We start from the raw sequence: 14,620 nt of genomic DNA, 5'->3' as shown, positions 1-14,620 counted from the left end.
TGTCAAGGAAATAAGGTATAAACTTCTTAGCAAAGCTTAGAGACAACTTTATGATATGGTACCCACCTCCTCTTCAGTATCCATTTTACTCTCCCACTCTGGCCAATAGACTGCTTGCAGCCCTTTAAAGATGCAGCCCTCTTTGATGTGCCTAACAGCTCTTTCACATTCTATGCCTGGCCAACTCCTGACCGTCATCCATGTCTCAAACACCTCTTCTCTAACCCCCCATCATGTTTTAGGATTCTTGCTATACATGCCCACAGTACCTTCTATTTTCCTTTTAGTAGCACTCATTATTTTAATTGCTTGTTTAATATCTGTCTTTCTAAACAAGCTCCATAAAGTTAGGGCCCATATTTCTCTTCTCCAGTTTTGTAATTTAGCACCCAACATAAGACTTGATACACTGCAGGTATGCTCAAAAAATATTTTAAAAACTGAAGTTGATTAGTAACTCCAAGAGAATTTGAAAATAGAGAAAGAGGGAGGAATGGACCAAAGGTAGGATGGCAGGCTAATTTTAGTGGTGAAGCATTTGGGGAAAAGATGAACTTTGGTAGTGTGTTTCACTGTGGACCTCTGGAAAACCAAAGTGCACCACAATGACAGTTCACCCAGAGAAGGAGAATCTGTGATTCTAATTAGCTGTCTTGCAGAGGTCAGAGGTCTCTGACGGTAGTTGCACACTCCTGCTGGTGGGTCATCCTGGATCCTGTGCAAACAAAGGATTATTGACACACATGGTGTTTGGTGCTTATGAAATTTGTTAGGGGGAAATCTGTTAGTTTCTATTTTACAGCATTATCCATATCTCATCCCAATTTTGTACTTACAGAGGAAATGAAGGAACCAGATGATCAGGATACTGATGGGGAGAAATCAGTTACATCAAAGAGTGATGGGAAGAAGTCTCTGAGGTCTTCTAAATCGGAATCAAGATGTAAGTAAAGATAGTATGTATACTTTTAAAAGTATTAAATTTAGGTAAACATTTAAATAATCAATTTTTATAGTAGAATAGAAAGAGCAGGATGTTATAAAATAGATCTCTTTTTTTTTTTTTTTTGAGACGGAGTTTCATTATTGTTGCCCAGGCTGGAGTGCAATGGAACGATCTTGGCTTACTGTAACCTCCGCCTCCTGGGTTCAAGTGATTCTCCTGCCTCAGCCTCCTGAGTAGCTAGGATTATAGGCGCCCGCCACCACCCCCGCTAATTTTTATATTTTTAGTAGTGATGGGGTTTCATCATATTGGTCAGGCTGGTCTCAAACTCCTGACCTCAGGTAATCCCCTCCCAAAGTGTTGGGATTACAGGCGTAAGCTACCGTGCTAGGCCAAAACAGATCTCTTATACTCCCTGTTCCCAGAAAGCTGTAGGAAGGTGGGATCCGTAAAAATCATGGAGTTAGCAAAGAAAAAATACCACTTATGGTACAGGAAATAGGAGATTCAAAATAGAAATAAGGCAAAGGTAATACCTAGGATGACACCTGGGCAGCCATGCAGAGAACAATTATACTGAAGCAAGGAAAGGAGAATTTTCACCTCCCAGAAAGTTAAAAATGTTAAATAATAGATTATCTGATAGATGCATGTAGAAAATTGAATTGAGTGGAATTTATAGAACTATGGCAAGATGTGGGAAGATTTATCAGGAGATTCCAGAAAGTTAAAAAGTGAAAAAAAGTGAGGTATTGTTTTAGAAAAGTGAGTTGTTCAAGAAGGAAATAAAATAATACATTCTTAACTCGGGAATGAGTGTTATTAAGGCAGTATACTAAAAACAGTAAGCATAGACTTCACTATGTTTTGTTGCACTTTAATTATATTGCAAGGGCGGAGAGATAGCAAGTGGTGGTAGAGATTTAACATTCTTCATCATCCCATAATAAACACTGTCTAAAAGTGGCTATAGAGAGCAGTATATCCATATTATTTAGATATATGGAGGTAAATATCAGAAGAAAAAAGATTAAAAACTAAAAGTGGGCCGGGCGCGGTGTCGGGCGCCTATAGTCCCAGCTACTCGGGAGGCTGAGACAGGAGAATGGCCTGAACCCAGGAGGCGGAGCTTGCAGTGAGCCGAGATCGCGCCACTGCACTCCAGCCTGGCGACACAGCAAGACTGTCTCAAAAAAAAAAAAAAAAAAAAGCTAAAAGCGATTGTTCTGGAGAGAGAGAGAAGGCTGTTAAGCAGCGAAAAGTTGAGTATTTTAAAAGACAAGTCTTTTAGCATTACTTGACTTTTTAAGTTATGGGCATGTACTTCAACAAAAATAAAAATAATTTTCTAAAAGTCAAAAAAATGGGCAAAATATAAATAGTGCATATCTGGGTTTATAGAACAGAAATGGTTTACTTGTTCAACTCCCTTACAAAAGCTCAAAGTTCCTTAAAAGCAGTCTGTGTTTTACCTGTTTATCACAGCTCCTGGCACACAGGTTGATAATAACCTATACACACGTCTCGCCTAGAGTTCTCCTGTGAGAGCTACTAAGTCTTATATGGACTTTTCTGATACAATGTAGTGGAAAGAGACCTGGACTTTGCTTTTGAGTCCTGTATCTACCATTTAGAGATGCTTGACCTTGGAAAAATTACCATATCTTTTTGAGCCTCAGTTTTCTCACCCATTAAAACAATTATGTGTCACTTGGGAATTAAATTGGATAACATGTGGAAGGACTTCATAGACTGCAATGGAAGAAAAAAGGAGAAATTTTATAAGTAGTATTTTTTGAAAGATGGCTGGCTCTTTCTGACTATCACAATGTTAGGTATCTCAGTGCAATCTTGACTTTTTAAGGTTCTAATTCTAAATATGATTTTAGAAATTTAATTTTGACTATTCACCTAGATAAGATCAGGTCCTGGGAAAATCAATACACATGCAAAATCTGCATTAAATTCTTTTAATCTATCGCAGACATGTCTTGTAAATCCAGTTTCTCCACAATATATTTTATTTTAGGCATTTATCTCCTCTGGTTTGGACTCTTGCAACATGGATTTCTACCTCAGTCTTCCTGTCCAGATCTCCCTCCACACCACCACTAGAGTTCTTTCCAAAAAGTATCATTATATCACTTACCTCAGAAACTTTAGTTTGTTCCCCCCTTGTTTTTCCTTTTTCTGTACTGCCCACATTTCTGACACAGGATTGTCTGTTTGTTGGTTTCCAGTCTTTGGCAGTGTTTTCCTGGATGCTACTCTCAACTTTCCCTTGATGGATTTAATGATAATGACCCTTTGTCTAGCACTGCCTTCAGGACCTCCCTTCCTTATGTCAGACTCTCTTAGGGGCAGAGCTTTTCAAGTGTGACCTGGCCCAGTGCTCAGCTCATTAATTAGTTCACATATCATAGGTCTTAGACTCCCAAATGATAATGTGAAATAGTTTTCTGGCATTCTGAACATCCTGTACCTTGTTGCTGCGTGAAGAGGTCTCTCTCTCCTGGTTCAGCCTCCTACCGTGTCCACCATTGGTGGGTTCTTGGTCTGGCTGACTTGAAGAATGAAGCTTTGGACCCTCGCGGTGAGTGTTATAGTTCTTAAAGATGGTGTGTCCGGAGTTTGTTCCTTCAGATGTTCAGATGTGTCCAGAGTTTCTTCTTTCTGGTGGGTTCGTGGTCTTGCTGACTTCAGGAGTGAAGCTGCAGACCTTTGCGGTGAGCGTTACAGCCCTTAAAGGCAGCGCATCTGGAGTCCTTCATTCCTCCTGGTGGGTTTGTGGTCTTGCTGGCTTCAGGAGTGAAGCTGCAGAACTTTGTGATGATTGTCACAGCTCATAAAGGTAGCGCAGACCCAAAGAGTGAGCAGCAGCAAGATTTATTGCAAAGAGGAAAGAACAAAGCTTCCGCAGCTTGGAAGCGGACTGGAGGGGGTTGCCACTGCTGGCTGGACAGCCTGCTTTTATTCCCTTATCTGGCCCCACCCACATCCTGCTGATTGGTCCATTTTACAGAGAGCTGATTGGTCCGTTTTGACGGGGTGCTGATTGGTGTGTGCTGATTGGTGCATTTACAATCTTTTAGCTAGACACAAAAGTTCTCCAAGTTGCCACTAGATTAGGAGACACAGAGCACTGATTGGTGCGTTTGCAAACAGTTAGCTAGACACAGAATGCCGATTGGTGCATTTACAATTTTCTAGCTAGACTCAGTGCTGATTAGTGCATTTATTATCCTCTAGGTAGACATAAAATTTCTCCCAGTCCCCACCAGACTCAGGAGCCCAGCTGTCTTTGCCTGGTGGATCCCGCCCCTGTGGATCCCGCCCCTGGCGGAGGCGGAGCTGCCTGCCAATCCCACGCGGTGCCTGCACTACTCAGCCCTTGGGCAGTCTATGGGACCAGGTGCCGCAGAGCAGGGGGCAGCGCCCCCAGAGGAGGTTCAGGCCCTGTGGGAGACCACTGTGGGAGGGGCTCGGGCATGGTGGGCTGCAGGTCCTGAGCCCTGCCCCACCGGGAGGTGGCTGAGGCCCAGCTAGAATTTGAGCGAGCCTGGCATGTGCGGGCGGGCAGTGCTGAGGGACCCAGCGCACCCTCTGCAGCTGCTGGCCCAGGTGCTAAGCCCCTCACTGCCTGGGGCTGGGGGCGCTGGCTGGCTTCTCTGAGTGCAGGGCCCACCAAGCCCATGCCCACCTGGAACTCGTGCTGGCCTACCAGTGCAGCACAAGCAGCCCGGGTTCTTGCCTGCACCTCCCCCTCCACACTTCCCTGCAAGCAGAGGGAGCCGGCTTCTGCCTCGGCCAGCCCAGAGAGGGGCTCCCACAGTGCAGCAGTGGGCTGAAGGGCTCCTCAAGCGAGGCCAGAGTGGACTCCGAGGCCGAGGAGGCTCCAGGAGCCAGCGAGGGCTGCTGGCACATTGTCACCTCTCAATACCTGATAGCTGCATTGCCCACACCCCTGGAAACTTTGCTTTGCTCTCAGGCTTGCTAAAACATCAGGGCAAGTTTTTGCTCTTTGGGACTCTCAAGAGAATGAATAAAAGTCCTTGTATTACATCCAAGCAGAGAAGTTGGATAGACTTTTTTCCATACTTAACAAGAAGTTTCTGCTATCTCTGAGTTCTAGTAAGAAATTTAGGCTGAGTGTACCAGATAAACCATCCAGCATTTCTCACAATGGTGAAGGATTGTTAGTTACTAAGGCATTGACTTCTGATTCTTATCAAAGAATTAAATTACTGCAGAGCTTATTTAATAGTTTTGGGAAGTATTTTGTTCTTTTCTATTTTCAAAAATATTTTGTGTAGAATTGGTATTATTTCTTCATTAAATGCTTGGTAGAATTTACCAGTAAAACTGTCTGGACCTGGAATTTTCTTGATGAGTGGGTAAATTTAAACCATTAATTCAATTTTTTAAACAGAGGGCTCTCTATTTCTTCTTTACTAAGTTTTACAAGTTTGTATCTTTCATGGAATTTGCTCACTTCTAAATTGTCAAATTTGTTGACATAACTTTGTAGGATCTGTTTTCATTCTTGATGTTGGAGATTTATGTTGTTTCTCTTTTATTTCTTCATTGGGCTAGCTAGGAACTTATCAATATTGTTGATCTTTTCAAAGACTTAAGATTTTGGCTTTGCTCATTTACCTTGGGTTTTTTTTTTTTCATTTATTTTTCTAACTTCTTGAGGTGGAAATTTAGGTCATTGATTTTTTTTTTTTTTTGACTTTTGTTCTTTTCTTACATATGTATTGAAAGCTATAAATTTCCCTCCAAGGACTGCTTTAGCTATATCTCAATTTTAATATATTGTATTTTAATAATAATTTAATTTGAAAAATTTTCTGATTTCTTTGTTGATTTCCCCTTGACCCATGAATTATTGACCCATGAAAGTTCCATATTTGGAACTTTTTTTCAAGGTATCTTATCATTATTGGTTTCTAACTTACATCTGTTGTTTTCAGAGAACATGTCTATTCTATATAATCGCAATCCATTTAAATGTATTAAAACTGGTCTTGTGTCTCAGCAAGTGATCTGTCTTGGTAAATGACCCATGTGTACTTGAATGTGCATCCTGTATTGGTAGGTGTAAGTGTTTTATAAATGTCAGGTCAGGATGGTTGATAGTGATGTTCAGATCATCTATGTCTTTACTAAGTTTTTGATTAGTTCTATCAATTGCTGAAAGATGCATATTACTAAAATAAATAGTAACTCTAAGTAGACTGTGAAAAGTGGTTGTGTATAATCTCTGAAGCAACCACTAATAAAACACAGAACTGCTAAAAAGCCAACAGAAATTTAAATAGAATTCTAAAGAGTAAATGATCTAAAAGAAAACATGGAAAGAGAAAAAGAGGGAAAAATGACAGGAGGAGAAAAACAGAAAATAAATTATCAAATATTATTTGTTAATTTCACAAGCATATGTTATTAAAATCTAACCATATCAATAACTACATTATTAGTTAGCTGAACATTAATATAAAAAGGCAGAGATTATCAGCATGGCTAATAAAAACAAGAACCAACTATATGATGCTCATAGAAGACACATGTTAGGTATAATGATACAAATAGGTTGCAAGTAAATGGATGGAAACAGATATATCATGCAAAAAGTAAGCATAATCTGGGTGGAGTGACTATATTAATACCAGATAAAATAGACTTCAAGGCAAAGAGTACTACCAGTGACATAGGATAAAAGGATCAATTTATTCATAAAGATAAAAGAATCAGTTAAGAAAACATAATAATCATAAATATGTATTCACCTAGTAACAACATCACAATACACAAAGCAAAAATAGACAGAATCAAGGAAAAACTAAGTAATTCCACAATCATAGTAAGAGAGCAGCTTGGTACTAGTTACTTCATAATAGCCAAAGTATACATGCCTACTATCAATATTTGTATATTGTTGTTGTATGCAATAACCATGCTGAACTCTTTTAAAAATTATAATAAATTATAATTTAGTTCTTATTAATTTTTTTATAAAGTAGCTCTTACGGATTTTTCTGTATGTGCAACCATAGCGTTTGTAGGCTTTCTTATAGTGTTCTCAATCTCATGGAAAAGGTAGAGGTAAATAAGGAATCACAGAGGCAAACTCTTTGCGGGAAGCAATATCTCTGCAATAGCTGCAGAGGAGAGGCCCCAAAGCTTGCTACATACATTGGCTGGAGGAAACAAACAAACAGAAAATGAAGAAACTCACATATAAAATTGTGGGTCATACCACAAAAATCCCAGCAGATTCTTTTTGATATCTACAGTTATGGCATTCCTTTCTCCTTGGTCACTTTCCTTTGCGTCCTCCGGCACCCATCCTTGTTCAGTCTCCACTAATTTTGCCAGCCGTTTTGCCAGCAGCCCTGCCATCCATTCATGATTTTGGGTTTTAACTGCTTCTAGTTCTACAAAAAAAAAATGGAGTTTGTGTTTTTGGCATTTATTCTCAATGTTGATTTTAGATTATTTCCAAGAATAGAAAGGCAAATACTGATTTATTCTTCAAACCATAAGTCTTCCATCCATCTATTTCAGGATTATAAAAATTATAGAACTATCCAACCCTCACAAAGTTGCCTAAATGTGCTGATTCACCAGCTTGGTTTAATGTGCCTACTTCCTGCCCAATTAGTTTTTTTCCCCCAAACTCTGGTTTTCCCTCAGTGGCACAATCCTTCTCCAGTCTCAGAATACCCATTAGTTTTTGTTACCTCTTCTCCTTCATCTGTATTTACTCTCAATTCGTTAATCAGTGATCACCTTATCTACCAGTTCTAACTCCTTTCCCGGGGAACCCAGCAGTTAGGAGTGTTACGCTTGTAGTGCCGTAATCTTGAAATGAGGAAATAGTCTTTGGTTGCTACAGTCACAAGAAAGAGCTAAGGTATTATTAGAGAATAGTTCTCCAGGGCACCCACTTGGGGAATCTGTTTGGCTGATTTAGGCACCCAGTATTACTTTCTTGTCATCCAAATACATGAATCCTAAGGAACTCTGTCCTGTTCTGCAACTAATTGTGTTTGCTCAGCTTTTTGATCTTATTCATATTAGTGTCGGGCTTTGTTCCTAATCTTTAGCCTCATCTCAGATCTACTACATAGCTCTGGTACCTAGTAGTACATTTGCCTTTTCTTCCTTATTCTTCTGAAAATTCACCTAGCCCTATATGAAAGTATACCCATCCTACTTGGCATTGTATATTTTAACCATCCCCATGTTTGGACTTGATCTGAATGTTGGCTTATACCTGGGGCCATTCTCCTCCTATCCCAGTTCTCATTTCCAGCTTGTCCTAAAGCCAATATTCCAACTTATTCCTGTGATACCACTTCCAAGAGAAATCATCATACTCAGAGAAAGACAATAAGCCTTATTTGTCTTTAACGTAACAGGTTCCCTATAAAAGTTGGTAAAATTGAATTTAGTTGAAATTATGATAGCAGCATACTAACCTCTTTTTTTCTTTATCTTTTTATTGTAAGTATTTAGTGATAGGAAATAGACTGGAAATGAAGTGAAAATGGAGATTAAAAAACAGAAAAGCCTTTTTTATTTTGTAAAGTTACAAGACTGACCAAATAAAATGATTCTTCTAGAAATTTTTGAGTATGTATTAGAATTTATTACATCTATAGCACAAGCAAATTGGAAGTTTTAGCTACTTTAGATATAAGAAAATGTTTAATCAAAATTTAGAAGTTATTAAAACAAATTTTAATAGCTCCTGTTCAAGAAGATAACACATTTTTAGAAGATGCCACAGATGAAACATTTACTGAAGGGGAAGAATCATATTTAGAAGAAGACTCAGATGAGGAACGTTTGGAAGGAAGTTTGAGTTCATTTCAGTATGATGATTTGCAAAGCACTACAGGTAGGTATTATTAGTTTTCTGTCAGTAATTGTCACTATTTTAAAGACAAAGCACAGACTAATGGAACAGTTGTAAATCCATAGAAAGAAAAATCTGCAGGATGTGTATATGTGTGGGAATGATAAAAGGGCAAGTACTGTACATATTTTGGTAGGGTACTTTAGCAGCCCTAGACTTGTGGTTTTTATTGCTGAGGATCACATACAGTACTCTGATACTCACTCTTCTGGGTTTTAAGAAGGTGTAAAAACTGCTCCACTACAGATTAGTGGGAGTTCAACTCTCCCTTGGAAGTAATTGAGAGTTCCCCTTAGAGACTCTTGCACCATGACAGACCAGAACTCAGCATTTACTCCTGATGCACGTGGGCATGATGGCTCTTCCTTCCATGCTCACTGATGACTGTGTCCTATCTTCAGGCCAGTAGTAGTAGGTACTGCTAGAGTATTGCAGGCTGTGTACATTCCTCCTGTCTCTGCGAAATACAATTTTGGATTCACCAGACACTCTTTGTATTAGTCCGTTCTCATGCTGCTCATAAAGACATACCTGAGACTGGGTAATTTATAAAGGAAAGAGGTTTACTTGACTCACAGTTCTGCATGGCTGGGGAGGCCTCAGGAAACTTACAATTATGGCAGAAAGGGCAGCAAACATGTCTTTCACATGATGGCAGCAAGGAGAAGTGCAGAGCGAAGGAGGGAAATGTCCCTTATAAAACCATCAGATCTTGTAAGAACTCATTCACCATCATGAGAACAGCATGGAAGTAACAGCCCCTGTGATTCAATTACCTCCTACCAGGTCTCTCCTACGACATGTGGAGATTATGGGAACTACAATTCAAGATGAGATTTGGGTGGGGACACAGCCAAACCATATCATTCTTCTTAAATTATTTTATTTTTTTAGTATCTCAGCAAACCCCTGCCCCAGCTGTGGAAGAGGCAGAGGAGGAAGTTAAGAAGAAAATATCAGAGAGCTTCTTCTATGATTATATGGAGCTTGCTTCGATGCCTTTTGTGACTCTGGATTCAGACATACCACTGGATCTTCTCACACTCATGTATCCACCCTGGCTAAATATGTATAATTTTGGGATTTTCATTTCTTAGGTCAGACGTCAGCAAACTATAGCCCAGGGAGCCCAAATGTACCCTCCCACCTGTTTTAGTAAATCAAGTTTTATTGCAACACAGCCACATCCATTTGCTTGCATTTTGTTTATTATGGCTGCCATCACACAACAAGGACAGAGATAAGTAGTTGTGACAGAGACCATCTGGCTTACAAGGCCGAAACTATTTACTACTTGCCCTTTACAAAAAAGGTGTGCCAACCCATCTTAGGTAATTCTAAGAAACTTGAGTTCTTAGAGATTTGATAGAAATGTATGATCTTAATTTAAACTAAGCTTTTGTTTGATGCCAAATAACCGTAAAGAGAAATGATGTTTTTCTGGCTGTCCTTTGCACGAGTGGAAAGGCTGCAGTTCATGAGACGTGAGTGAAGGAAACCAGAAGGCTTCTTATTCCCATTTACTTTTGCCAATGCCTGTCAAGTTAATTAATGAATTTCCCTTTTTGAAACACTTATGCGTCCGTCCGTTGTAAGGTATTAGTACTTTCACATTATATATTAGATTAGCTATCAGAGAAGACAATTCTTAGGAAATAGGGCACAAAATAGCAAGTTTTAATTGGTCTGGAGAATAAGAGTCTTTGAAGATATGTAGAAGCGGGGATGATTGACAAGGGAATTTAGTGTTTGTCATCACATTATGATGTTAGGTTTGCAATGCAGGTAGTTAGAAGACAGTTTTCATTGAGGTCCTTAGCTGGCAATTTACTATGCTTGCCTTTTGGATAGTTAGTAGTTATCACCACATGGCCTAAACCACCAACTGGCCTCTTACATAAGGAATATTTACAGAGCCAGCATGGTGTACTCAGTGACTCAGTTTTGCTTGTTAAATAAAACATAAACATAGAACATGTTGTTAAATCCCAGGTGTAACTGAACTAATTCACGCTGAATCATCTTGTAACCTGGAATTTTCTCTCTTCATGGCTTTTTTTTTTTTTTTTTTTTTCCTTATCTTTGGACAAGTTTTCTGTCAAAAGTTATGCTGTTTGCTTTCTTCTTTCCCTGAATGGGGTGGGGTGGTATATTAGAGTCCCCTGGAAGGTTTTCCTAAAGTACCCAATGCTCTGACGCCTTCCTGGACCTACTGTGCTAGTTCTATGTGGAGAGGGGCTTGGGCATATGTACTCTGAAAAAACTCCGAGATGGTTTGGCAGTGCACTGCCTTCTCACTGCTCCAGGATGGGAGGGTCTGTATTAGACAAACATGCTTAGATTCTAAACAGCAGAGTCAGAAGAACCTCAACTTTTATTCCAGTATATGAATTCTCTCTATTCATGCTGGATGGGTGGCTGTATAAACTATAGCCTTTTCTTAAACATTTTCAACACCAGGAAAATCACAAAGTAGCTTACCCCACTTTTAGATGGCTCACTAGAGAGCTTTTTGGGCCTTGAATAAGATTCTGCCTTGCTGGGATGGCCCCTATTAGATTTAGTTCTCCTCTCTGGAGATAAACATATATAATCTCTATATCTTGTGAGGAATTCTAGGAAGAACAAGTCAGCCATCATGTATTCCCTAAGTACTCTTTTAATTAACCCTTTAAAGATTATTAATATATTATATTGATTCTACTTTAGTTTTTGTCTGTTTTGTTTTGTTTTGTTTTTTTGAGATGGAGTCTCGCTCTGTCGCCCAGGCTGGAGTGCAATGGCACAATCTCTGCTCACTGCAACCTCCGCCTCCTGGGTTCATGCAATTCTCCTGCCTCAGCCTTCTGAGTTGCTGGGACTACGGGCGTGCACCACCGCACATAGCTAATTTTTGTATTTTTAGTAGAGATTGGGTTTCACCATATTGGCCAGGCTGGTCTCGAACTCCTGACCTTGTGATCTGCCCGCCTTGGCCTCCCAAAGTGCTGGGATTACAGGCGTGAGCCACCGCACCCGGCCCTCTACTTCAGTTTTTAAATTTATGTCTTCTAAATTTTAGCAATGTTAAATCACGTTTAGCCTAAAGCTACCTCCTTATATACTTTAAGTTCAGCCTACAGGTTTCTTTGTACCTGGTGAACTATAACCTAAAGGGAGTTAGACTCTAGCCTACTCTTGAGCCAGTTACCGAGTTTTGGTCAAAGGTGGCCAGCTGTTCAAATTGTGTTAAAATAAGGCAGATGCCAAGCTGTAACCAATTCGGCTATTTCTGTACCTCACTTTTGTTTTCTGTACATCACTTTCTTTTTTCAGTCCATAAATCTTCCTGCACGTGGCTGTACTGGAATCTCTGGGCCTACTCTGGCTCAGAAGGCTGCCCAATTCTTGAATTGTTCTTTGCTCAATTAAACTCTGTTAAATTTAATTTGGCTAAAGTTTTCTTTTAATAGCAAGAAATGTGCCATTTATAAAGTATCACTTAAACCATGGTATAATTTTAAAAGAGATTATACAGAACTTAACAGTGTTTAAACAATTTTAAAGTGAAATTCCTAGATGGCCATGAGCAAACGTTGAAAGCTCTGAGTCTTTGACAGGAATTTAAGAAGAGGCAAGTCAGAAGAGAAGGTGAGATAAAACAAAGGGAGCTGAAGGTACATCAAAACACATTTTAAGATTTTCAGAACTCCACTAAGGGTCTGTCACTGTCCTCTGGGATTAAAAGGAAAGGATCAGGCCAGGCGCAGCAGCTCAGACCTGTAATCCTAGCACCCTGGGAGGCTTGGCAGGCAGATCACTTGAGCTCCGGAGGCAGCCAGATCACTTGAGCTCAGGAGTTCGACACCAGCCTGAGCAACATGGCAAAACCCTGTCTCTACAAAAAATACAAAAATTAACCAGGTGTGGTGGTGCACACCTGTAGTCCCAGCTACTTGGGGGGCTGAGGTGGGAGAATCTCTTGAGCCTGGGAAGTTGAGGCTGCAGGGAGCCATGTTCATGCCACTACACTCCAGCCTGGGTGACAAAGTGAGACCCTACCTCAAAAAAAAAAAAAAAAAAAGAAAAGAAAAGAAAAAAAAAGGAAAGGATCAGATTCTAGTTATGCACAAATTAATGAATTGAATAATTCAACAAACATTTCTTGAATTGCTAATAGACTGAAGACAGTGTGCTAGGCATTCTGGGAAATAGAGATGGAGAGAAGCAGTCGTTGCCCTCAGTAAGTTGTAATTTAGAGGGGGAGAATTTTAGAAGTTACAATCTGACCCATTCTGGGTTTGAAAGAGCCTTTTATCAGGGCAGCAGCATGTAAAAGGGAGTTTTCCTGCTAAAATTAAATATAATAATATTAGATAAATGATAATTTCTCCAATTCCTAATTTTCATCTAAGAGAGTGAAGAGATGGTAACCAATTTCTATTCTCATAGCTACTAACATGCTTTTAGCCTTCTGAGGTTTTATATTGCCACCAGGGAAGAGAGAAAGGAAGGGAAGAAGGGGAGGTGAGAGCAGTGGTTTGAAGGAAGTTAAAAAGATGGTGGGCAAAACTTCCCTCCATGAGGCTTGAATAGCTTCATTTACATATTTGGATCACATATTCATTCACATTTCTATACAAGACTTAATTTTAGACATTTATGTCTTTATTAAATTTATAAAATTTCTTTTTCTTGAACAGATCCAGTACCCTGAAATGCTTTATCTCTCTCTTTCAATTTAACCATTTGGTAATGAGATAGGCTGCTTGTGGTTGGTTATAATTTGTTTATATTTCACAATTTAAATTGCATTGATGTAAATCTCTTTTTACATTCTACATTTTCTTCTTAAAACTTTAACATAATTTCTTTCTCTGAAAATTGTTATTTACTTATGAATAAGTGGAATCCTCTAAAATCAGAATTTCTTTTTAAACAAGGGCTCAAGAAATACAAATTCCTCCAGTGATCCTTCAACTCTGATGTTCAGCAACAAATTCTTGTGAACAAAGAATCTATCTGCTTAAGCTACACTATAGGACATGCTTCTTTTGTCAACTCTAGTGTTTTTCATAGATTGATCTCATTTAACTTGGTTATTACATTTACATTTTGGGCATATTAATTTTGACTTAAACATAATAATATACATTTAAAAGATGTTTTATATAACTTAGATTATATACCTCTTTTTTAAAAAAAATATTTATTTTAGATTTAGAGGGTACACATGCAGGTTTGTTTCAAGGATATATTGTGTGATATTGAGGTTAGGGCTTCTGTTGATCTCATCACCCACGTAGTAAGCATAGTACCCAATAGGAAGTTTTTCAGCCTTGCGCCTTCCCTCCCTCCCTCCCTCCCTTTGGAATTCCTAGTGTCTGTTGTTCCTGTCTTTATGTCTGTGTGTACCCAAGATTTAGCTCCCACTTGTAAGTGAGAACATGCAATATTTGGTTTTCTGTTTCTGCGTGAATTTGCTTAGGATAATGCCCTCCAGCTGCATCCATGCTGATGCAAAGGACGTGACTTCATTCTTTTCATGGCTGTATAGTATTTCATGGTGTATATGCCACATTTTCTTTATCCAGTGTACCACTGATGGGTTGATTCCATGTCTTTGCTGTTATAAATAGTGCTGTGATAAACATATGAGTACATGTATCTTTTTGGTACAATGATTTTCCTCTGGGTATATCCCCAGAAATGGGATTACTAGGTTGAATAGTAGTTCTATTTTTAGTTCTTTAAAAAATCTCCAGACT

The 14,620-nt window shown here is 39.2% G+C and overlaps 1 protein-coding gene across 1 annotated transcript in view; it reads left to right on the top strand.

The window, feature by feature from the left end:
* CFAP44 (cilia and flagella associated protein 44) overlaps positions 1–14,620 on the top strand; it is a 153,147-nt gene that overhangs the window by 10,394 nt on the left and 128,133 nt on the right. Inside the window, exons 3-5 of the mRNA XM_023213354.1 lie at positions 839–943; positions 8,703–8,855; positions 9,768–9,921. Coding sequence (XP_023069122.1) covers positions 839–943; positions 8,703–8,855; positions 9,768–9,921 — 412 coding nt within the window. The remainder of the gene's footprint in view (positions 1–838; positions 944–8,702; positions 8,856–9,767; positions 9,922–14,620) is intronic.

This window comes from Piliocolobus tephrosceles, chromosome 2 (genome assembly GCF_002776525.5).
Source record: "Piliocolobus tephrosceles isolate RC106 chromosome 2, ASM277652v3, whole genome shotgun sequence".
In the NCBI taxonomy this organism is placed as follows: domain Eukaryota; kingdom Metazoa; phylum Chordata; class Mammalia; order Primates; family Cercopithecidae; genus Piliocolobus; species Piliocolobus tephrosceles.
The sequence above is the reverse complement of the archived record's forward strand: the minus strand, read 5'-3'. Positions and strand labels throughout refer to the sequence as shown.